Source organism: Acinonyx jubatus, chromosome B4, assembly GCF_027475565.1.
Source record: "Acinonyx jubatus isolate Ajub_Pintada_27869175 chromosome B4, VMU_Ajub_asm_v1.0, whole genome shotgun sequence".
Taxonomy (NCBI): Eukaryota; Metazoa; Chordata; class Mammalia; order Carnivora; family Felidae; genus Acinonyx; species Acinonyx jubatus.
The window spans coordinates 37,010,025-37,035,083 of record NC_069387.1 but is presented as its reverse complement, the minus strand read 5'-3'; the positions used below and the strand labels follow the sequence as shown (position 1 = coordinate 37,035,083).

Here is a 25,059-nt window from a genome sequence, read left to right as displayed (position 1 = left end):
GGGTTTCCACTCACCCTTCCCTGATCAGTGGGCTCCAGTGACACCAGTGCCCTGCTATTCCCCAAACATGCCAAATGTATTATCGCATGGCCTTTGCATCAAATGGAGTGCTGTCCCCACAGATAACCACAAGGCTGGCTTCTTTGCTTCACTGAGCACCCTCCTTGCGGAAGCCTTCCTGGCCAAGGACTCTTAAAGATGCACCTGTCACTTCCCAACCCCCTTTAACACAGAGCCATTTGACATTATGCATGAGTGCTCCAAGGGGGTAAGGGCTTTGCTTTGGTCCCTACTACATTCCCAGTGCTGGCACCTGCAGGGGCTCGCTGAGTGACAGTACCCATATGCCCTAAATGTAAATGCACGTGAGTCTCACTTATGCTGTCCCATATTATTGAGCAATGGCAGGTTTCTTCTCACCGCAGAGTTGACAGAGACACCACCTGCTGGTCCTTATGCAGCCTTCTGGGGTGACGGAATAAGTCTACTTGCTTCTCAGCCCAAGCTACTCACTTCTCAGCTCAGCTACTCGCAGCTCAGCATCCTCCTCCCGGTTGCTTCCCCACCTCCAAGAACACCAGTCCCTGCCTGCGACCACCGGGTTTCATATAAGCACTCACCTGGCAGGAGTGGGTGTACAAGTGAAAAACAAAAGAGGCAGAACTGCAAGTTTACTTTGCAGGGGAGGGAAGGAGGACACATTGGATGGCAGAGGGGCCCCGCTGCCTCTGGGGTCAGAGACTATACAGCCAGGGAACTCTGGGATTTCTTTAAAAGTTGAACAGTCAAAGCTCTGGACCAATCTTCCTAAATCAACCAACCTCCACCAACTCTAGAGGATTCTGTCCCCCAGAGAACCAACCCGATCAGCCAATTTCACAACCGTAGGGGTCTCTGTTCCCCAAACTCCCTGATTACTCCTGGCTCCTTATGTGTAGGGAGCTACATGAGGTGGGGGGCTAGGGTACAAGCAGGTACCCAAAGCAGCTTAGTCTTCCTTGACAGACTGGTCTGAGTGGGGCAGTAACAGAGAGAACAGAGGGCAGAGTTTCCTTCCAGTGAGAGAATGCAAAATCACCAGACTTGCGTGAGTTCCATCTTTTCTGGCAGGAAGAAAGGTTTCCATCCACTGAGAAAGGTTACTCACACACAAGCTACTTCCTCCCATTCCCAACCCAGCCACATTCTGCCCCTGGGTGCTGAAGCAACGTCAGTGGTTACATAACCACTCGGCTTGAAGTCAACATGGAGAGTGGGAGGGACATCAGAACTGGAGAAGGACAAAGGCTATTCTGTTCCAGTTCTTCCATCAAGGAGAGAAGGGCCCGTTTCTCCAAGTTGCAAACATAAAGCTTAAACAATAAACCCTGGCAAATTTCCAGAATGGATTATTAAATCGAGGGTCTGTAAGCACTTCGAGGAGAAAGAGGCAGATCCCAGGGGCCAGCATTGTTCTACATTCACAGCATTTCTTTTTTTGACAGCGTTATTAGACTGGTGTATCAGGGGAAAGCCTTAAACACAGTGCATCTTGAGTCAGCAAGGATTCTGACGGCTTCTCACAAAATCCTGTAGACAAGATGGAGCTATGGGGGTTGGAGGAGAGCACATTTAGGAAAAATCAGAGCCAGATGAGCAACAGTACCCAAAGGGCATTGCCGAAGAACGAAATGATTTCAGCCTTGCACAAAGGCCTCTGGCAGGGCCCCATCTAGCTCATGTAACACTGGATTAGTAAACTGGGGGTACTGAACGGAGGAGGGTCAAAATGGTCCACATAGCAGAATCAAGACGCAAATAATCTTGCGAGGCCGGAAAGATGAACTGCAATCAACAAGATGAAATTGACAAGGGATGAAGTCCAGCATTTAGGTTTAAAAAGTACACAAATACAGAAAAGATGGAGGTTTAGCAACAAGGCCTGAGGTTCTGGTTAACTATAGCTCAGTATGAGCTAAAAGTGTGTTAAGCAGCTTAAAAAGGAAATGTGATCTTGGGGCACACAGCTCCTTGTCCCTCCTTCCTTCTTTCAGTAAACAGGGGACATCCATTCTCTTGGAGGCACTATAGAGAAAACAGACCCCAGATTAATGAGCTAACCTATGCTGGGCACCAACCTCTCTGCAGCTGTGTCCCCTTTAAACTGGATCCACATTTTTTATTTATTTTAGAGAAGAGAGAGCACGAGTGGGGGAAGAGGGGCAGAGACAGAATCTTATCAACACAGGGCTCAATCCCATGACCCTGGGATCATGGCCTGAACTGAAATCAAGAGTTGGACGCTCAGCTGCAAAGCCTCCCAGGTGCCCGTATACTGGATCCACATTTTAAGAGTCCTCTGAATTCCATCCGGACTATAGGGTCTGTTTTCATTCACTGCTGTATCTCTAGTACCTGGGACTGTGCCTGACATGTAATGAATACCAGCTGAATGTAAAGTGATAAGTTAACGTCCAAAGGAGGGTGATGAGGACAGCGAGGAGTCATACAAAGATGACTGAAGGGTGTTCTGGCTACAGGTGAGATGACTTAGGGAGTATGGTGATTCCCTTCAAATATCAAAACTATCACAAGTGCTGTTGGGCTGAGAAGCAAGTAGACTTATTCTGTCACCCCAGAAGGCTGCATAAGGACCAGCGGGTGGAGTTATAAGGAAGCAGACCTCTTGTGCAGATCTTCTGCACAAGAACTTTTTAGTAAACAGTTACACAGCTTTGAAAATCAGAGTCCAGCAGGATGACCACCTGTCAGGAATGCTCCAAGGGAGACTGCTGTGCAGGGCAGGGGAGAGGAGGACAGGAACTTACAAGCATCCAAGAGCCTACAGGTCTAGGTAATGGCCTGCTTGTTGACAAAGCCGCCATCTAATCTGTCACAGTCACAGCCATGGGGCCAAAGACAGTGCAGACCATGGGTGAAAGGGCTCTCACTACTGGGCAGTGGCAGTATGAAGGCTGCATTAGGAAGGACTGGCAGGCCATACGCAGCTGGGATGGAGTGCCACAACCCATTAGCAGCGTCCCCCGTGAGGGTGGGGTGTAGTGGCAAGTGGGCGATCTGCCATTCCTAATTGATGCCCGCTGGCTTGATGGTCTGCTTCAAGGCAGGTCTGTTTCCAAGCTTATCATGGAAGCCATGTCCTCAAAACACATTCGTCCAGACACCAGGGCTGTTTCTGCTGGTGGTGACAGGAAGGAACTGGCTTAGTTGGTCTGCTCAGAGCCTGGGACGGAAAAGAATCAGGTAACGCAAAACCTCCCTCAGGGAGATTCCCCTCTCCCAGGGAGAGAAGTGACTACGATGCCCCACAAACATCCAGTTAGCTAACATCCAGTTAGCAGCAGTGTGACCTTGAGCAAATCACTCAGCTGGCCTCGGCCTCAGGTTTCTTCAGCTAAAACAGGGACAGTGACTTCTAGATCATGGAACTATTGTAAAGGTTAAAACGAGCACCTGTATGTCTAGTGTTCCTGTACTAGTAGCTATATCCAAAGTACTCGGTTAGCATTTGCTATTGCTACCCCCGAGATTAGGAAGGACGAGGGGCTCCAGGCACTCAGATGAAAGCAAGAAGAGGCGGTGCTGAGCTGATGTGAAGCAGGAAGTTCCAGGCCAGGAAAGAACACCATGGAGCAGAGAGCTGGGCAACAGCAAGGACTCCTCTGGCTGGTGTGGGAGGGATTCAAGGAAGCGCCCTAGGGACCACTCCCCGCCTGGTGTGGGGGAGGTTGGGGACAGGTGGCCAGGATAGTGCTTGGGCCCGGGGCCCCTACCTCCAATGCGCAGTCCCATTCCATCAGGAATGATTTCCTGCCACGGCCCCTGGCCATCAGCACTCCCACCCTGCCTTCTGCAGAGACTGCTGGGGAGGAGGGAGGAGGGAGGAGGGAGCACCCTTCCTGCCCCAGAGTCTCTGCTTCTCCCCTCGCCTGTCCCACCCCTTGGCATTGAGACCCCCCTGAACCTGCTCTTGCCATTCTCTCCTCCTCCTCCTCCTCCTCCTCCACTCACTGGGATGATTAGGAATGATCTGCTAATTATGCAGGCGGCTGACTGAGTGCTTGCCAACCTCGGGAGTCACCAGGTGCCAATCAGCACCAAGAAAGGAGGGGAGGGGAGGGTAGTCTGGAGGAAGTGAGGCAGAGGGGGAAGGATGGGAAAGGAGGAAGGGGAGAGAGGGACGGAGGGGCTGGAAAGACAAAAGAGAAGCAGGGGAAAAGCTCTGCAGAGAAAAGGAACCCTTCCCCAGGCTGCGGCTTCCTCGGTGAGGTGGCCACAGCACTAGGGCTGATGGGGACACCGAGTGACAGCACTTGACCCCAACCTCCACACTGTCCAGCTCCTCTTCCCTATGCCACCCCAGCCCCCTCTGCCTTGTCATCTAAGTCATGTGAAGCCACTGACGTCTCTGGGCAGCTATTTTGGAGCCTGGCTCGTCCCAGGTGAAGATGAGGGCAGGTGAGGGACAGGCACTCTGCCAGGCAGGAGGAGAAGCGGGTCCAGAAGAGCCTGAGAGGTGCTTGTCATTCTCTCCATTCTCCCTGCGGCTCCCGCTGCGGCAGAGCAGGAGGAAGAAGGCCAGCTCAGAATGCTAATTTTCCATGAGCTCACCTACCTGCGGAACTGGGCACAGACGCCCCTGGGGCTGACGGGCCTGCGCCTGAAATGGCAGAACAGTGGGGAGGAGAGACAGATACCCGCCTGTCTCTTCTTTGCAAGAAGTTTCCAAGCAGGTGGAATAAGTTTAAGGGGGAAGATTCCAGGCGGGGGTCACATTCACTGCAAAAGCCCATGAGAAATGAGAAGCGCACACACTTGCTGACTGCTGCAGGACGGGGGTGGGAGGAGCAGGCAAATACGGCTGGGTCTGGGTACGACCCCCCACCCCACACTATCTTTGACCCCTCCTTTTCCTTCACCCCAATCTGTCATCATTCCCTCTGAAATGTCTCTCATCCAACCCTCCCTGCCGGCAGCTCCCCTGGACTGCAGCCTCACCCCTTCCCTGCCCTGACTGCAGCAACAGCTCTCAGTGGGTCCCTGGAAGCCACCCTCTCCCCTTCCTGTCCACTCTGTGAGGGCTGCCTGCTGAGCCTTCTCTCAACTCTTCTATGGCACCCTTCCGGGCTCCAGAACCTATTATGGCTCCCTACAAGGCCTGAACCAAGAGCAAAGTCCCGTCCTGTTAGGAGAAGCCCCCTGGACCCTAATGTTCTGATCTCAACTGTTCACTCCCCCACCTCCACCCTCCCACTCCCCTGCCATGGTGCATTCCCACAGCAATGCGGAGCACAGGAAGAAGCGACAGCCCAGCTCCCAAAGGCACACAATCTAAGGGGGAAGCGAGGCCCACAGACACAGGGACAGTTGACTTTTCACACCCTGTTCTGCAGTGAAGGAACTGAATGTGTGGGGCAAGCAGTAATGTCTCTACTCCCAGTACAAAACACCCCCCGTTCAGGCCACCCTCCCCTGGGGAGCCTGGGATACACCATGTTCCCCATTCAGGACTCTGAGCCTCTAGCACCCATTTGTGGACCTGTACATGCACATTCCTACCCTGCCTAAACACAACCTATCCCTCCTATGGCCTCCTTCAGGAGGCCGGCCTTCCCTGACCATGTGTAGGAGGCATGTGGGTTTCCTCTACTTCTTCCTTACTCAAGTAAGGGCCCTCATTTCCTGTAAGGAATCCACTGCTCCCATAGGCCGGGTCCCTGCACTTCAGCTGGGGCTAAACCCAGGGTGTAGGAGTAATACCCTTAACAGGGTCTATGCCAATTGGCGTGTCATGCCCTCTGCCCCCACAATGGGCTCTGGGATAGACAGGAGAACCCAACCAGGCCAGCGGTCCTTCTGAGGAGATACTGACACAGAGGAAAGCCCTCTTTCCTGCTGGACCTGAACCTGAGTGTACAAGCTTCTGGCCCTATTGCAGAGTGAAGCCTGGTGGGGAATGGGACCGACCCAGAAGCAGCAAGCTGGGATGGAATGGAAGAAACATCAGGTACTGATGACATTACTTAAGCCCTGCAACTCCAAATCCTGCTCTACTGATTGACTGCTGTTTGCTTCAACTGGTTTAGGGAGTTCTGTCTGATTAAAAAAAAAATGGTGGCACATTTAAGTTTTTACTATTTTGAGAGAGAGAAAGAGAGAGCACAAGCAGGGGAGAGGCAGAGAGACAGGATTGCAAGCAGGCTTTGTGTTGTCAGCGCAGAGCCTGACGCGGGGCTTTATCCCATGAACTTCGAGATCATGACCTAAACCAAAATCAAGAGTTGTACATTCAACTGCCAGAGCCACCCAGGCGCCCCAATGTGCCACCAATTCTTACTTATTTCTCCCTTCTCTAGATCCCTAGAAACCTGCACAATTAATGTTATACAACCAAGACTGCATCTACCATCATCCATCATCAGGGAAATATGAATAAAAACCACAATGAGATACCACCTTACACCTATCAGAATGGCTAAAATTAACAACTCAGGAAACAATAGATGTTGGTGAGGATGCGGAGAAAGGGGCACCCTCTTACACTGCTGGTGGGAATGCAAACTGGTATAGCCACTCTGGAAAACATTTAGGAGGATACATAGAAAGATAGAACTACCTCAGAAATTTAAAGATAGAACTACCCTACGACCCAGCAATTGCACTAGTAGGTACTTATCCAGAGGACACAAAAATACAGATTCGAAGAAGCATATGCACACCGATGTTTACAGCAGCATTACTGACAACAGCCAAATTATGGAAACAGCCCAAACGTCCACCAACTGACCAATGGATAAAGTGGATGTAGTGTGTGTGTGTGTGTATGTGTGTGTGTGTATACACAATGGGATATTCTCAGCCATCAAAAAGAATGAAATCTTGCCATTTGCAACAATGTAGACGGAGCTACAGTGTATTATGCTAAGCAAAATAAGTCAGTCAGATAAAGACAAATACCATATGATTTCACTCATATGTAGAATTTAAGAAACAAAACAGATGAACAAAAGGGAAGGGAAGGAAGAATAAAATAAGATAAAAACAGAGAAGGAGACAAACCATAAAAGACTCTTAACTATAGAGAACAAACTGAGGGTTGTTTGTAGGGCACTTGTAATGAGTACCAGGTATTATATGTAAGCGATGAATCACTAAATTCTACTCCTGAAACCAGTACTACACTATATGTTAAGTAACTTGAATTTAAATAAAATCTTGGAAAGAAAAAAAAAAAAAGAATCCATCTAGAGACTTACTGTGTTAGCATTCTAGACTATAACATCCGTGGGGACAAGAACCACGTTGTACCACTCACGTATCGGTACCCCTCAGGGTCCAGCACATTTGGCACATGGCTGGAGGTTAATGGAGTGACCAGGCACCTGGCTGTGAGGGGAGCCTGGACTTAGGTCCTGGGCTCCTGAGAAGCACCGTACCTTCTCTGGACCAGGCCTAGCCACTTGGGAGGGCCCATATTTCACCACTTTCTCCCAGGAGATAGACTTCCCGCCCTCCCCTCATTCCATCCATGGGCACAGGGACAGCGAAACTGTCTACCAGCGTCAAACACCAGGAAGGGAAAGGGCAGCATACTAAAAATCCAGTGCTCCCCTTAGAGAAAGGCAAGCATACAATCACAATCCTGGTGAGAAAACACAAATGTTTCTGATGGATTGTTTTTGGCATCCATTTCAGTCACTGGGCATGGGGTGGCTATAATCTGGGGCTCTTAAAGGCCTGTGTCCTTCGCTTATGTGTTCCTTAGGCATATTTAGCAAAAATTCCTTAGACATATTCAGCACAAATATAGGCACAAAAGGCAAATTCCTTAGGCATATTTAGCACAAATATAGGCACAAAAAGGGCACATAACACTTTTCATAACTATTGATAGCAAGTTAATGGAGGGCCACCATAGGCAGCAAAGGAGCAGAGCTGACAGCAACTGATAAAAGAGGGGATGTTTAACTGAATGCTTACTATACTCCAGGTACTTTAATTCCCTTGCAAGTTTTAATCTATTTAATCTTTACCACAATCCTATGAGGAAGGCAGCATTATTGATGCCATTTTATAGATGAGAACACTGAGGCTTAGAGAGATTAAGTAACTTGCTCAAGTTTATAAAGCAAGCAAATGGGGAAGTCAGAATGGAGCCCGGGCAGGCTGCTCCAGAGGCAACCCTCCTTCATCACTTTGGGGCACCACCCTTTTGTTACATTTACCTTCTGTAGAGGCTCGGGGCAGGTAGGTGATTTGGGGGTCAGGTCAGAGGCCAAAGAGTAAGAGGATCTGGTGTTTATATCAAGTCTAACTCCTCCCATTTTCTGCCCCTACTCGGGAAGGCTTCCAGGAGGAGGCCTGCTTCCAGGTGATGAAGGGGGAGGTTACATGGTAAAGGAGCAGGGGTTTCCTGGTCAGGGGTACAAGCAGGGGAGGGGGGGTGACTTGGACCACAGGAGGGACCTCAATCAAATACTTCACACTGGGTGGGATAAAAGGTCCCCATGTGAAGGCATGATGTGGGCACCAGGAAGGAGATCTAAGCCCCATTTCAGGCTTCTTCTAGCCAGAAAAAGACAAAGACCTGCATAAAGGACAAAACCTGGGACCTTTGCAAAGCAACAGCAAACACCAGTCAATAACCACTGAGTGAAAATCATTATAGCCGAGGGTTATGCTAGATAAGCACTGGCAATACTCCTACTCAAAACCATAAACTACCCCTAAGGCCCTGCCTACCTCACGGGGGCTTCTCGGCCCCCTCAGTCTCTCACTCTCCTTGCTCTAACCACACTGGCTTCCATTCGGGTCCTTCCCATCTCGGGGCTTTAGCTCATGTCCTTCTTTCTTTCTGGAATTTTCTTCTCAATCTACCCACTCACAATAACTCCTACTCACCCTTCAGATTTTCTCATAAATGTTTTTCCTCACATATGTCTTCCCTGATCCCCCCCAGACCAAATCAGGCCTCCTGTTACCAACTCCTGTCACTCCCTATTTCCCCATCACAGGGAGACAGTGATAATTCTGGAGTCTAGAGCCATAACAGCTGGGTGTGACCCCTGGCTCTGCCACTTGGGCAAGTCTCTTAGCTGTGCCTCAGTCTCCTCCAGTAAAATGGAGATAACAAGCACATGTCCTCATAAAGTTGTTCTGAGGGTTGAGTTAATGCACTCAGATCAATGGTGGCACATGGATAATGCCATATGAGTATCAGTTATTACAAAACCACTATAAGTAGGTCTTCCTCACAATTGTAATTAAATCACTAATTACACAATTGGTTACAGTCTGTCTCTCCTGCCAGAGTCCAGGTTCCCCGCCCCCCATCACCATCCACAGGTAGTGATCCCGTGAAACCTTTCAGAAACTGCAAAGGTGTGCAGCGAAGAAGCAACTACCAGTTCATACAAGTGAGAACCCACTTTGGATTTCTTTCATTAGCAAACACAGGTATGAGCGTAGGTCCTTCATAAAAGCAAAGTGGCAGAACGTGACCTTTCAGACAGTGAGGGAAACCCACACACTCTCTGGTTGGGACAGGGACACTGCCTTACCCACTGCTGTAAGTAACTAAAGAGTGCAGCATGGTGCCTTGCACACATAAGCAGCACTGAATAAATATTTGCTGACTGCAGGAATGAGCGAGGGCACAGGCCCCCCAGGGGCTCAGTGGGATAGCATGCACTGAGTTCCTATGAGCACTTAAGAGAAAAAGTTTCTAAGCTGGGCTCCTACCTTGGGCCCCCTGGGCACAGGGAAGCCAGCTGGGTCCCTCCAAGACCAAGAATCACCAAAAGGGCTGCTCCTAGAGGGTGCACTCCCACCACCCAGCCCCCAATCAGGTGCGGGTCGGTGGCAGCACCCACCTGCTAAAGATGTCTCCAGAGACTTTCTGCAGGTACTGAAGGGCATCTGCCACCTGCTGGATGGCCTCCTCTCGCCGCAGGTCTGGCTGGATGAGCGGCACTGCATAGGTCTGCCCCGCCAACGAGTGCTGGGTCCTCATGGGAGTCATGGTGCCTGCGGGAGGGAACCAGAGCATGAGGACCGCCCACATTCACCCACCACTGGGCAAAGTGCTGGGAGAAGAGAGCCCAGCCCCCCACCCCAACTGTCTGCCACATGTTCAGCCAGTGCAGGCTGGGGAGTGGAGGACAGGGCACTGGGTGGGAGGCCAGGAGCTCCCAGGAGCTGGTACTCTGTAGATGCTTGCTGCGTGAATGAGGAAAGGAAATTGGTAGGGACAATGGAGGCTGAAGAGAAGCAGTCAGAGAAGGTGCTTGCTGCTCTGCTAGGCACCCTTTCTGTACATTATCTCATTTCAAACTCCTGAGCCCGGATGAACAAGAAAGAAACCCTGGCTGCAGAGTTCAAAAGAGGCTAGGAGCAGAGGGATGGATTTTGGGGGAAAAATGCCTGTGTCAACTGCCAAATGATAGCCAAGTCTGGAAAAGCACAGAAAATGTGGACTCCTGAATTCTTCCCACTTTGACCCCGAAGAACTCAGGACCTGTTCCTGAGACAGGATAGGTAGTGGCTGGTGACTCTGCGTACACCAGTGTCTGGGCTCTGCTCCCCGAGGCTAGAGCTAAGGGGGGGCCAGGAGGAAGGAGGGACATGTGGGGGCGGGGGACAAGAAGGAAAAACACTCCTTCGAATTGCAAGATGAGGGCAGAGTCTATTTATACTGGGTTTAATTAACTCCGCTCCCTGGTGCCACTAAAGCAGCAATCACACTGCAGACAGCACTGATTTGATTGGCAAGGGATGTACCAGGCAGAATATTAAGGCACCGGGCCCCTATAAATAGGCCTAATCACAGCCCCTCAGCAGAAGATGGCGAGGAAGACATTAATCAGACCTGGCACTGCGCTGCACACCTGTTCTCTCAGGCACCATGTTGGGGCCCCTGATTGCAATAGAGGTGTGGGTGAGGCAGGGTAAGTGTGATGGGGAGGGTTCAGGAGGCTTCATTTAGGCTTAAGAACTGTGTGACTTCGGGTAAGCTGCTTGCCTTCTCTGAATCTCTGATTTTTTCCATTTCCCGTTCTGCAGACGGAGAATGGCACTACTCCTGAAGAAGTGGTTATTCCCAACGTCACACCATCTTCTCCAAGGAGTTTACACCTTTGCTCCCTCTGCTGGCTTCCCCAGCACTTCCTTCTACCCTACAGGTTCTCTCCTACCCTGCCCAGGCCAGGTCTCTTCATGATCTGAAATGACGGGTCTGCTCTTCAACTTTTTCTCCAGCAGTGACAATCCTCAGTTTCCCAGACCTGAAGCTGCCTAGAATCGGTATCAGGGCCCAGGAGTTACTCCCCACCTCCCCACTTCTCTTCCCTCCTATCAAATGACCAAGGTGGGGCCAGCTGATGCCTGAGGAACCTAACTCTGAGACCACTGCCCTCCTTCCAAGGAACCCCCCTATTTATATTCATATTGATGCAAATTTGCTGGCCACTCTAACTTAATTCTGTACCTCAGTTTTCCCATCCCTAAGATCAGGAGAGGGTAAAAGGTAGAAGATACTTTCTGTGTACATCTTGAGATGCATTCCTCCTAAGTTACCCCTTCTGTGTGTGTGTGTGTGTGTGTGTACATTAATGTGAGGGGGTAGTACAGGGACAAATCTCCCAAACAAGGAAGTAACAGGTCCATTCAAGAATTAAGAGATTGAGTATAGCTAGTTAGTGGCTTACTCCTTCTGTCTGCAAACATCTACTGATAACTATTAGATGCCAGCCACGATCACAAAAAGATGAATAGGACACTATGCTAGTCATAGAGACAGCCTCAAAACAAACACCATGTGTTAAGCGGTCTAATTCAGCCAGGAATGTAGAGAGGAAGCACTGAGGAAGCAGTGATAAATCCCTCCAGAGGTTAGGGGAGTCAGGAAAAGCTTCTCAGCAGAAGCTGCATCTCCCTACCAAGCCTGGAGAGGCAGTGCAGGAGAGAACATTCCAGGCAGAACAGCTTGAACAAAGCTGTGTAGGGAATGGCAAGTAGCTTGAGTGATAAGGGTATAACGTTCCTTGGGCCATTAGCAGGAAAAAAAAGGAGAGGCCAGACTGTGATAAACAATGAAAACCATGGCAAGAAGTTTGGACTGAAACCCTTAGGCCTGTGCTGTCCAATATGGTAGCCACTAGCTGCATGTGGCTATGGGCCATCTGAAATGTGGCCAATCCAAGTTGAGGTGCAGTGTAAGTGTAAAACGTACACCAAATTTCAAAGACTTACTACGAAAAAAATGTAAAATATCTCATCAAAATTTTTATATTGATTACAGGCTGAAATGACCATATTTTAGATATATTAAAGAAAACCTATTACTAAATCCATCTCACCTGTTTCTTTTTACTTGTAAAATCACATGTGTGGCTCACACATGTGTGGCTCACACCGTATTTTATACAGAATCTGATAAAAACCATGGACTCTCCCAGAAAATGAACACACACCAAACCCATCTCGCAGTGCAGTTTATAGTTTCAGAAGTGCATAAAGTCTTTTCTGCAAACCATCCCCGGACAGCCGGCTCCCAGGGTCTACAGCCCAGGTTAAAACCAGTGCTGTGGGCAGTCAGGAAGCAAAACCGGGGAAAGCAGTGGGAGGTCAGCTAAGAGGGGCCGGGGAGGGACGGGAGCTGCAAAAGAGGGGTCCGGGGGTTCAGTTCGGCCCACTCGCAGGGCCCAGCGCCCGGAGTGTGGAAAGGCACGTGAGGGTCACGGGGCGCGGTGGGCCGCGACAGGAAGGGAGGCCTGGTGCCCGGGGCCGCGAGTCCGGCGAGCCGGCAGGGCCCTCCCCGCGCCCCGGCCTCGGCCTGGGCCTCAGGCCGGGGGAAGACCGGCGCCCCGAGTGCAGGCGAGCGCGGAGGAGCAGTCTTTCTGGGGGCCGACGCCCGACACCGCTTCCGGGCGGGCAGCACGCGGGGCGGCGGGGTGGGAAGTGAGGCCGGGCGCAGGCCTGTGCGGGCGGCGGCTGGCGTCGGCACCGGGAAAGGGGTGCAGCGGATCCCGCCTCCCGGAGCCCCTCCCTCCCGCCTCTCCTCTGCGTCCCGCCCTCCACGTCCCCGCGCGGCCCCGGGGCCCGCGCCCTCCCCTGGCCCGCCCGCCGGGCGCCCGTTCCTCACCTGCGCGCCGCCCTCCGCCAGCCGCTCCGGCCGCCGCGCTTCCGCTGCGCCCGCTCCGCCGGGTCCTGGCGCCGCCGCCACCGCGGCGCCGCTGCTCCGCCTCTCGGGGCGCTCGGCCGGCTGGTGGAGCTCTGGGAGGCCAGTGGCGGGCCCCTGCTCGGAACCGCCCCCCACCGCAGCCCGGAGCCGCAGTCCAGGCGGGCGTCCCGTCCCCCCGTCCCCCGCCGCCTTCCGCCGATTGCCCGCCCCCTCCGCTCCGGAGCGCCGCCCCGGAGCGCGACCCCCGACCCGGGTCCAAGAACCGCCCTCCCTCCAGCCAAGCGCTTCATCGCGGGTTCGCGGCTCCCCCCGCGTCCTGTAGCCTGGGCTGTGCCTCAGGGGGCACCTGTCCCCTCAGAGTCACTGAGGAGTGACCGTGTAAGGCAGACGCAGAAGGACCGCCACTGTATGAGTGCCTGGGGAAGTCGAACTCAGAAGGTAGAGCGGTGGGTGTGCGGCGGGGCGGGGTGGCCATTTAATGAGCACAGACATTCTGTCCGTCTCTCTGTCCAGAACTGACTCAGGCTCCTCTGAATTCTCTACCCTTGGACCTGCATCACCCAGTTGTTAGCCAGAACCCTCTTAAGTCTCCTTAGCCGGAATCCCCTCGTCTCTACATCAGATCACCCTCCATATCTGACCAGGTACCTCATTCCCCACGATCACCCCCCTCCCCCGCCCGCCCCCAGCACCTCCGGTGCTAGCCCATCGCCCTGGCTGCCTTCAGCGAGAATCCTGTTCGGTCGGTTGAGCAAAGATTGACTATCCAGTTAGTGATTTTCCATCCCCCGTCCCCGCCCCCACCTGCTCCTTGACTCTGAATCCCCACTTGTCCATGCTGTATTTGCAAGTGACCCTGCTTCTATACCGAGGCTTCTTTTCCCCTGTTGCAAAGTCCTGAATAAATGTCTTTTTCACTGTTATAACTACTGTGCAGTTCTGGTTTTCTTTGACATGTCAGTTTGGGATGAGGAGAAAGTTCTGGAGATTGGTAGCAGTGATGTACAACAGTGTGAACGTACTTAATGCCACTGAACCATATACTTAAGAATAGTTTAAACATTACATTTATGTTATGCATGTGTTACAAAAAAAAAACAAAGCCGGTTAGTATTTTTAAAAGATTAAACAAAAAGTTAAATGCATAAAAGAAGAATCAGTCCAGAGATCCTGCAGCAGCCCCTCCCCACATTTATCTCCTTGTCTCAGAGTTCTTGGCCCCTCTCTTTTAGGGTTGCCTGATAAAAATACAGAACACCAAGTTTGAATTTCAGATAAGAAATGAATATATATATAGATATATAGATAGATATTCCAAACTAAACATGAGACACACTTTAAAAAATTAGTTTATTTGAAATTCAAAATTAAATAGATGTTTGATGTTTTTGTTCGCTAAATCTGGCAAACTTAACTCTCTTCTTAAAACTCTCTGAGTTTTGTCCTCCTTCCCTGCTGCCCACCCCCATCCTAGAGTTATTTTTGAGAGAGAGAGAGTCAGACAGAGTGTGAGAGGGATAGGGGCAGAGAGAGAGGGAGACACAATCTGAAGCAGGCTCCAGGCTCTTAGCTGTCAGCACAGAGCCTGATTCGGGGCTTGAACTTAGGAACTGCAAGATCATGACCTGATAAATATTGTCTTTTTTTGACAAGAACATTCCAATGTCTTGCTGGCTGCAGCATACGATAGCCACCAATGATGACAAAGAGATGTGTTTCCGCCTGTACTGTAGACTGAATATGTGTCCTCACCCCCTCAAATTAATATGTTGAAGCACTAACCCCTGGTTTGATGGTATTTGGAGATAGGCCTTTGGGAAGTAATTAGAGTTAGGTGAGGTCATGAGGGTGGTGCCCTCATGATGAGAGTAGAGCTCTTAAAAGAAAAGACACCAGAGAGGTTGCTCTCTCTCTCCACCATGTAAGGACATAGCCAGAAGATGGCCATCTGCAAGCTGGGAAGAGAGTTTCCACTAGGAACCAAATATGCTGGCACCTTGATTTTGGACTTCCAGCCTCTGGAACAGTGAGAAATAGATTTATGGTGTTTAAGCCACTCAGTCTATGGTATTTTGTTTTTGACTAATACAACCTGCAAACACATTTTCTCCTCACTCCACCCGAACAATGAGCAGATATTTTTAATGTTTATTTGTTTATTTTGAGAGAGAAAAAGAGAACAAGCAGGGCAGGGACAGAGAGAGAACCCCAAGCAATCTCACAGCACAGAGCCTGACATGGGGCTCAATCTTACGAACGTCAGGATCATGACCTGAGCTGAAATCAAGAGTCGGATGCTTAACTGACCAAGCCACCCAGGCAGCCCTACTGAGCAGGTTTTTAAAGGTCTTTTCAGATATTCAAAACACATCAAAGAAGGGGAAGTGTATCATTCAGAAAGGAGAGCATGAAAGCTTGGGACTCTGCAATTCATTCTTTATGCAACTTTGGGCAGGTCATCTAAATGAGGCCTCAGTTGACTCATCTATAAATTGGGCTTGCGAGTGCTTGCCCTGCCTCCTTTTGAGAACTGCAGAGAAAGGATGTCAAAGCACCTAGTGACCTATAAAGATTATTCGTACATGAAAGGAAATTCCTATGTGCTCCAGGATGTTTGTCTATACACAGACACATACACAGACACGCAGACACATACAGACACAGACACGCACATAGACACACACACACACACCACCACCACCACCATATCAAAACTGGGTGTGTTTTCTCACAAACGTGCTACTAGATAGCCCCCAACCCAGACCACCCAGTTCACCCTCTGTTTACACTCCATAAAAGCTCTTTCCCTAATCTACTGAGAGGCTCATCCCACACCTAATTTGAAAGGTTTCCTAGGAGCTGGATTGTAAAGACATTTAATCTCAGCCACTTGAGCTGCAGTGGGAATCCTTGACCTCAGGTTGGTTGGACAAAGAAAACCCACTGTCATCCTAATGTGTGAACACTGAGGCCCTACCTGCCCTTGTTGGCCTGCCGGGTCACTCCATTTATATGAGATATCCAGGATAGGGAAACCACAGAGACAATGCAGATCAGTGGCTGGTGGGAGCTGGGGGGAAGGGAGAATGGGAAGTTGCAAACTTGATGGGTGCAAACTTTTATGTTGGGGTGATGGAAAGGTTTTGGAGTTACATAAAAGTGCTGATTGCACAACATTGTGAATGTACTAAATGCCACTGAATTTTTCACTGTATTTTATTTTTTTTTAGTTTGTTTTTTAATTTACATCCAAGTTAGTTAGCATATAATGCAACAATGATTTCAGGAGTAGAATCTGGTGATTCATCCCCTATGTATAACACCCAGTGCTCATCCCCACAAGTGTCTTCCTTAATGCCCCTTGCCCATTTAGCCTATCCCCTCTCCCACAGCGCCTCCAGCAACCCTCTGTTCTCTATATTTAAGATTCTCTTATGTTTTGTCCCCTCCCTGTTTTTATATTATTTTTGCTTCCCTTCCTTTATGTTCATCTGTATTGTATCTTAAATTCCTCATACTAGTGAAGTCATATATTTGTCTTTCTCTGACTGACTATACTGAATTTTTCACTTTAAAATGGTCCCTTTTATATGCCTTTTGCCTTGCTTAAAAAAAATGACAGTGGGGTCTAAGAAGTGCTGTGTAAGCATTAGCTATTATCCAGTATGCATTCCTCGACTTCCCCAAAGGAGGGCCCAGCCTGTGTCTTATATTTTTGTAGCCTCCTCTGTGAGGAGAGTGTACTGGATGTGAGATGGAATCAGAGAAATTGAGAGCGTGAAAATACCTCACAGGTCATAGAGATGATGGTTCGCCAACAGAGGAGAGAAGGGGCAAGGAGGCCATAGGCCGCAGGCCTTTCCTGTGTGTCAGGAAAGACACAACAGCGTCCCTTGTCACCATTCTCTCAGCACACGCTTATTGAGTGCTTGCCCCATGCCTACAAACACGTCAGGGAAACAGACACTTGAGCAGATGATGGCCAGAGTGTGATCGTGTTTCCACACAAGCAGTGGAAGGGAGCATCGGGCTCTCAGAGGCTTGGAGTGTCCAGTTAAGATTGCTTTGTGTTGTGCCACATAGAAACCTCCCTGCAGGGTTTAAGTGTTAGGAGTTTCCTTTTCCACATTGTAGGAAAACCGGACGTAGGCAGCACAGGGCTGATACTATGGCTTCATGGTTCATTGAGGAACCTGGAATTTTCTTTCTGCTCTACCCTTAGCACATGGCTGTCATCTTTATGGGTGTAAAATGTGTGCTCCACTCCCCAGCACTGCATCTGAGTTCCAGGTGGGAAGGCAGGAAGCACAAAGCAAAAAGGTAAAAGGCAGATAGGAGCCCAGTCCATTCTCATTCTCTCTCTCTCTCTCTTTTTTAAGCTTTACTTATTTTTGAGAGAGAGCATGTGCAAGCAGGGGAGGGGCAGGGAGGGAGGGGGACAGAGGATCCAAAGCAGGCCCTGAACTGACAGCAGTGAGCCTAATGTGGGGCTTGAGCTCACCAGCCATGAGATCATGACCTGAGCCAAAGTCAGCTGCTCAACCGAATGAGCCACCCAGGCATGTCTGTTCCATTTTTTGAAAGCTTCCCTAAGAATCTCTATCCAGCAACTTCCTCTTACATTTTATTGGCCAGGACTGGATCGTATGCTCTGCTAACTCCAAGGGAGTCTTGAGAAGTGGATATTTTTCACTGGGTACATTACTGTCCTGAACAAAACTGAGATTGTACCAGGAAGAATGGGAGAATGAACAGAGGGCAGTCAACTGTGCAGTGTTTGCTAGAGTGACCTAGAGCTCATTCTGGGAGTTGGGGGTTGCCCAGGGAAGTCTTTCTATAGCGTGTGATGCCAGAGATGAAGTTTAGAGGATAAGTAGGAGTTACTCCGGTGAAGCAGGGTGGAGTTAAAGGCGTTCCAGGGGCACAAAACACCAGGAGTGTGTCAATTAAGGTAAGCTGAGCTACTGCAACAAAGCGCAAATTACATAACATCTCACTAATTAATGGAACGTCCAAATCAGTTGCCTGGTTTTCCTTCATGTTTTAACTCAGGGACACGGGCGCTTTCCGCCTTTGGCTCTGCCATCTTCAACCTAGGGCTTTCAAATTTGCAACTTTCCTTAGAAGGGGAGAAAGAACATGAAGAATACGTGGGTGGTTTGGAGGAACAGGCCTGGAAGCAGCATACAACGCTCTTACTCATATTCCATTGGCTAGGGCTTGTTCAAGTGGCCACATGTAACTGCAGAGGAGGCTGGGAAATACAGTCTATCTATTCTCCCCAGAGGAAGAGGTAACCAGTTTGTGCAACAATGATCAGGATGTGAGAAAATGTACACTTGGGAGCAGAATGGGAAATAGGAGACAAGACCATAAGCAGTTTGATGTCGCCGAAGTTCAAGACAGAGAGGGGTGGGGATGAGACTGAGAAGTAAGTGGGAACCAGGCCACAATACTGGGTACCATTTTGGGAGCTCCTACTCCATGCCAGGCAATACACTTGGTACTTTACATATATAATCTCAGTTATGTGGTGCATCTGAGTTGTGGAGAAGAGGTGGGAGATGGTCTATGTTTATTTGTCTTGCATAACAATCCTATTTCCTAGAAAATGTATAGAGCTTTATTGTATGCAAAACATAAGTACATGTACAATATTGAATACTTACAAGAATCTGGTGAGGAAAATATTCCCATCATCCCCATGAAGTGTTGGAGAAAAATGAGACTTTGAGAGGTTTAAGAACTTGTCCAAGGTCAGACAGATCCACCTCTTAATAAGCACTCTCATCCACTATATTATATTACCTCTCGAAGAGGGTCTCATGTGTCCTAGTAAAGAGTCTGGACTTGAGCCAGCATGTGTCAAAACCTTGGGACCATAGCCATTGGGTCTGGAAAAAGCCATCTCATTCTGATGCCAAAACTGGGCTCCCTCAGAATTGCTCAGACTTACCTATAATCAGTGGCAGCAGGGGCAGGAAGGACTTCATGAAACCATGGGTGTGTTCTTCTTGGGGCCGCACCTGGCTCTCCCAGGTGAGGAAGGTCCCCATTTTCAGAGGGGACAGGCAGCTTCAGTGCCCCTCTCTGAGCCCAAAGAGGTAGTCCTCCTATCAACCAATACTGTAGAAGAAGCCAGAATTGAGGGTGGTAGGAGAGCTGTAAGGTATTTGAGTGAGTCATTTTGGGCTCAGAACTCTCTGTGCCTTTCCTTTGAAAATGGAGACCTTCCTCACCAGCGAAAAGAGAGAGGGGAGTGTAAGTGGGACCAGAGGCAAGGCCAACTTACCCACCAGGCACAGTAACAATACTTTCAAGGGACCACAAAAATATTTTAATTAAAATCAGAAGAGAAAAATGAACCGTAGATTCAGGAAGATATTTTAATATATAGTGATATATTCATCTATATGCCAACATAGTCATAAAACCTAATTTTTAATATTTTTTTACGAAGTAAGGTCCTCACGAAGGCAAAAGTGCTGTCTATGAAAGTAATAATGAGGCTGGTGGGTGAAAGTGATGGAGAGACAGGGAGGTGTGTGTGTGTGTGTGTGTGTGTGTGTGTGTGTGTGTGTGTGTGTTTCAAGGCACAGATTGAGGCCCTGGAGTTTTGGGCTGTCATGTCTCCAGCTCTTAGACTCACAGTCATATTTATGGTCACAGGCTGCCAGTGTCCATCTCACTGAACTCCACGTACCACGACAGTCTCTAAGAAACTTGCACCCTGGACCCTGGTGCCCTGCCCTGCATGGATCTGCATTACAGGAGCTGCACCCCTCCTTTCCTGGCACAGTGTCCACAGCTCTGGAATCCCACTTGTGTGGGAGCTGGACATAGGGCAGCAGGACTAATCCTTGAAATAGCTCAGGGAGGATTATCCCAGCCTCTCAGCAGCAGGCTGCACAGCCGGGCTCATCCCCAGGGAGGAGGAGGCCAGAGCAGGGTGGCTGTCCAAAGTAGGAAGACTAGGGAAGGTAGACTAAGTAGGAAGACTAGGAAGGGAACCCAGCAGAGGTTCTGCATGGGGCACTTCGAGAAGGGGGCCCTAAGGGGTGGAGCTAAATCCTCAGAGGTGAGATTATGCAAATCAAGACAATTCCAGGCAGAGATCTGAAGCTTGAAAAAAATCCAGCGGTGGGGGGTGGAGGGGGGGAATAACCTAAATTATAAAAATTTTAAAGTATGAAAGATGAAATAATCCCTTAAAGTACTTATTTAACAACCAAGTCATTCTGACACAATAAATCATATGTGAAATGTCCTCTCCCCACCCACACACACCCAAGGCACCCACCTTTCCTGGTCAACTACCATTCAGGCTCTGGCAGCTTTTCTTTCTTACCATCTCATAAACCAAGCAAGTACTGAAATCCTGTCTTCTCCAGTAGATGACAAAGAAGGCAAGTCCCAATTTTCTGGAGCCCAATTCAGTGTAGGGAGAATACCTCCTGATCCTGAAAGTGTGTGAATCCGCTTAATCACTATGCAAATTGGCCTTCTGGTAAGCTCATGTTTATGCATAGAAATGATAATCCAGATAGAAGGACCAGGTAAAAAGTGGGCTAGGAGAGCCAGGGATTGGGTATGAGTCATGGGTGGCTCCCGCAGGTTGGAGATGGGGGTGCAGGGGGAAAGGGAGGCTGTTGTTTCAATGTTTGGGTGGACATGCTGAGGACAGGAGGGTCTGGGTAAATCTGGGTGATTGGAGAAAGCAGAAGATGAGTGGTAGATCTGGGGCCCAGACTGCAGAGGCCTATGCTCTGGTAGACAACAGTCATTTGTGGGCATTGAGCACTTGAAATGTGGCTTGTGTGTGCCACTAAGGAACTGAACTGTTAATGCACTGAATTTTAAGTAACTTAAACATTAATTTTAAAATGGATTCAGTTGTTGGAAAACTTAAATAATGTGTGAGACAACCTGGGTATGTGAATTTACTTTTTCAACCTAAATTTTGTGGAATCTAAATACAGACTGCGTATTTCCAATAAAAATTGAGGATCCCAACTGAAATGTGGTATAAGTGTAAAATACCAATAAACTTTTGGGACTTAACCTGAAAAAAGAAAATTTTCAAGTTATCGTTTATAATTTTTAATATGTTTAGATATATAGATTATATAAATAATTTCACTTTTTCTTCCCCCAATTTTGTTTTCTAAGTAATCTCTAAGCCCAACATGGGGCTCAAACTCACAACTCCAAGAATCCAGAGTTGCATGCTCCACCAACTGAGTCAGGCAGGTGCCCCAAAATTAATTTCACTTTTAAAAACCTTTCAAAAATGTGGCTACTAGAAGCTTCAAAGTCACACATTTTGCTCACATTATATTTCTTTTTTTTTTTAATTTTTTAATTTTTTTTTTTTTTTTGAGAGAGAAAGACAGGGGCAAGTAGGGGAGGGGCAGCGAGAGAAGGAGACACAGAATCCGAAGCAGGCTCCAGGCTCTGAGCTGTCAGCACAGAGTCCAATGTGGGGCTCCAACCCACGAACCATGAGATCATGACCTGAGCAAAGTCAGATGCCTAACTGACTGAGCCACCCAGGCGCCCTAACTCACATTATATTTCTATTGAACAGCTCCTCCCCAAATGTAAAGGCTGTTAACTCTGGCTTCAGATGGAAGAGAAAAATTAGTAAAGAAGGGCAGAAGGCTTTCTAGGACAGGGCCGAAGATAGCCTGGTGGTAGGAACAGGGTGGTTGGGGAGAAGGGAGAACAGAGACAGCTTGATGTGGCTATGTTAAAAATGTGTTTCAAGGGGCACCTGGGTGGCTCAGTCCATTAAGCATCCGACTTCAGCTCAGGTCATGATCTCTTGGTTCGTGAGTTCGAGCCCTGTGCCGGGCTCTGTGCTTACAGCTCAGAGCCTGGAGCCTGCTTTGGATTCTGTGTCTCCCCTTATCCCTGCTCCTCCACGGCTCGCTCGCTCTCTCTCAAAAATAAATAAATAAACTGTAAAAAGTCTTTAAAAAAAAATGCGTTTCAGGAGGCGGGCCGTGTCTGTTAGTTTATATCCTGAGGTTTGGGTACCTCTATACCCCTAGATCCATACCCCTCAGTGCCGCTGTGGCCTCCTCCCCCATTCTTTGTTCATGTGCTGGCAGAGTGTGTCCCACCTATAGTGGCCTAACCATTACTGGGCCACAAGCTTTTCCAGCACATGGATCATTGCTTCTTCCTCCTTGTAGGCACAGTATTAACATCACACTGTAGTTACAAGTGACATTTAGCAAATATTTTGCTGACAGATGGAATGACAGTCCAATTGCTGTTCGCTTCAGTGGACTAACCAGTGTGTGTTGGGCTTAAGAGACCTTAAGGAAAGAGGAGGATGGGCCCTGAGAGATGGGAGGCAGAGGGGCCAGAGCCTGCTTGGGGAGGACTGTCCTCATCCCCTGGGGAAGTTCCAGGGAGCCCTAGGAAGTGGAAGAGGACCGTGTCTGTGTCAGTCTAATAACAGCCTCCCAGCCCATCTTTCATCTGGATTTTTTTTTTTTTTTTGCAGTAGCTTTCTAACTGGTCTTCTGCTTCCACTCTTGACACCTTCAATCTGTTCTCAACATGGCAGCCAGAGGTGTCCTTTTGAAACATGGTAGGTCATGTGATTCCTCGATTCAAAACCCTTATCTGAGAGTAAAGCCCTAGACTCTTAAAATTGCCTATGTGGGAACAGCCTCTGAGGTGACCCCCATGACCCCCACTGCCTGGTGTTCATGCCCTGTGCAACTCCTGCCCCTTGAGCGTGGACAGAATCTGTGACTTGCTTCTAACCAAGAGAATACAGCAAAGGTGACAGGACAGGAGTGACTACATGTACCTGATTACATTATATAAGAATACAAAATTGTAATAACATGTTGACAGGGGCAAGCCCTGGCTGCCTTTGAAGAAGTGGGCTGCTGTGTTACAAGCTGCCATATGGAGAGGGTCGAGAGGGCTGGGCAGCAAGGAGCTGAGGCAGCCTCCGGTCTGCCTCCACAAGAACTGAGCCCTTCCATTTCCATCCAGCAGCCTGCAAGGAACTGAATGCTGCCATGTGAGCTTGGAAGCAGATTCTTCTCCATTCAGGCCCCGGATGAGAACCCAGCCCTGGACAACACTTTCTGTTTTTAATTAAGATATAATTCACAAGGGCGCCAACTTCGGCTCAGGTCATGATCTCTCAGTTGGTGGGTTTGAGCCCTGCATCTGGCTCGCTTCTATACGTGTGGGACCTGCTTCGGATCCTCTATCCTCCTCTCTCTTTGCCCCTCCCTTGCTCACGCTCTCTCTCTCTCTCTCAAAAATAAAAATAAAATATTTTAAGAAATAATTTTTAGGGGCGCCTGGGTGGCGCAGTCAGTTAAGCGCCCGACGCCCGACTTCAGCCAGGTCACGATCTCGCGGTCCGTGAGTTCGAGCCCCGCGTCGGGCTCTGGGCTGATGGCTCGGAGCCTGGAGCCTGTTTCCGATTCTGTGTCTCCCTCTCTCTCTGCCCCTCCCCCGTTCATTCTCTGTCTCTCTCTGTCCCAAAAATAAAATAAACGTTGAAAAAAAAATTAAAAAAAAAGAGAAATAATTTTTAAAAATATGTAATATACCATATAATTAGCCCTTTTAAGGTATAAAATCCAGTGGGTATATAGTATATTTAGAAAATTGGGCAACGATCACCACTATCTAGTTCCAAAATATTTTCATCACACTGGAAACTCTATATCCATCCCATCAGAGGTCATTACCCATTCTCTCCTCCCTGCCCAGCCTCCCCCCTCCCGCAAACCACTGGTTTCCTTCCTGTCTCTGGGGACATCTTTCCTGCTGCCTTACAGAGGACCCAGTTCACTCAAGCCCAGACTTCTGCCTTCCAAAAACTGTGAGATAATAAATGTGTGGTGTTTATAGCCTCTAAATTTGTGGTAAAGTTATTGCACAGCAATAAACAAGGAATACCGATTTTGGTGCTGGAACGGGGATGCTGCAGTAACAAAAAAACGGAGGAATGTGGGAGTGGCTTTGGAAGGGTGTGGTGGGCAGAGCTGGGAGAAATTTTGAGGAGGTGGTAGAAGGAGCCAGGATTGCCTTGATTTGACTGTTAGCAGCAGTGTGGACTTGGAGGGCTTGCCAGTGAGGATTAAAAGGAAGTGAGGATTTTATTGATAGCAACTGGAGGAAGGGGTCCTCATTAGGTAGCGGCAGAAAGTTTACAAACATTGTCTCCTGCAGCTCTGTGGAAAATAGAACATGTAAGTTCTTGGTATATTGGTTAATATAGCTGAGTATATTGGTTAATATAGCTGAGATTAACAAGCACAACACTGAGGTGCTGCCAGGTTGCTTCTAGCTACTTCTAGTAAAATGTGAGAGCAGAGAGATAAGTTGAGGCGGAAAATGGTTTAAAAACTGTTGAATGTCAGGACTCGATTTGGAAAATTCTCGGCCTCCTTACATAGCAAAAGGTGCTAAAATTAAGAAATGGCCTCCATGCACATGGAATAAATAAACACTGGTTTAGAAAAAAGGCAGAAGGTGTGAGGACACTATCTTTTGTTAGAACATCATGAAGATCAAAGGATCAGAGTAGTATTGAGTCACACAAAGGACTGTTTCAAGAGATTAAGGATGTGCCTCCCAGAACCTTTTAATCTAACCATGGGGCCTTGAGGAAGCTTAAGTGAGTTATTCCATGGCCATCTGAGCAGGAGCTGGGTAGAGAAGGGCTTATCTCACAAAGATCTGGGATATAGCTTTTGCCTAATGGAATAAACCCCACTGAAATCCGCAGAAGACACACAAAGTTTTTGAGAAAGCTGTTTCAGCAAGTGCACCGCCAGCTTGAACTGTAAGGAATAGAGTGCAAAATGAGAGGGGGCTGTAGGATCTTCCAAATT

General features: G+C 48.8%; 1 protein-coding gene across 3 annotated transcripts in view; it reads right to left on the bottom strand.

The window, feature by feature from the left end:
* WASHC1 (WASH complex subunit 1) overlaps positions 1 to 25,059 on the bottom strand; it is a 51,918-nt gene that overhangs the window by 4,680 nt on the left and 22,179 nt on the right. Inside the window, exons 1-2 of one of the 3 annotated variants that reach the window (XM_027074034.2) lie at positions 13,142 to 13,278; positions 9,873 to 10,026 (exon numbers count right to left, since the gene is read on the bottom strand). In XM_027074034.2, coding sequence (XP_026929835.2) covers positions 9,873 to 10,021 — 149 coding nt within the window. In that variant the 5' untranslated portion in view covers positions 10,022 to 10,026; positions 13,142 to 13,278. Of the gene's footprint in view, positions 1 to 9,872; positions 10,032 to 12,356; positions 12,378 to 13,141; positions 13,279 to 25,059 lie in introns of those variants that run through there. The other 2 variants (XM_027074035.2, XM_053225709.1) reach the window with 2 other exon arrangements.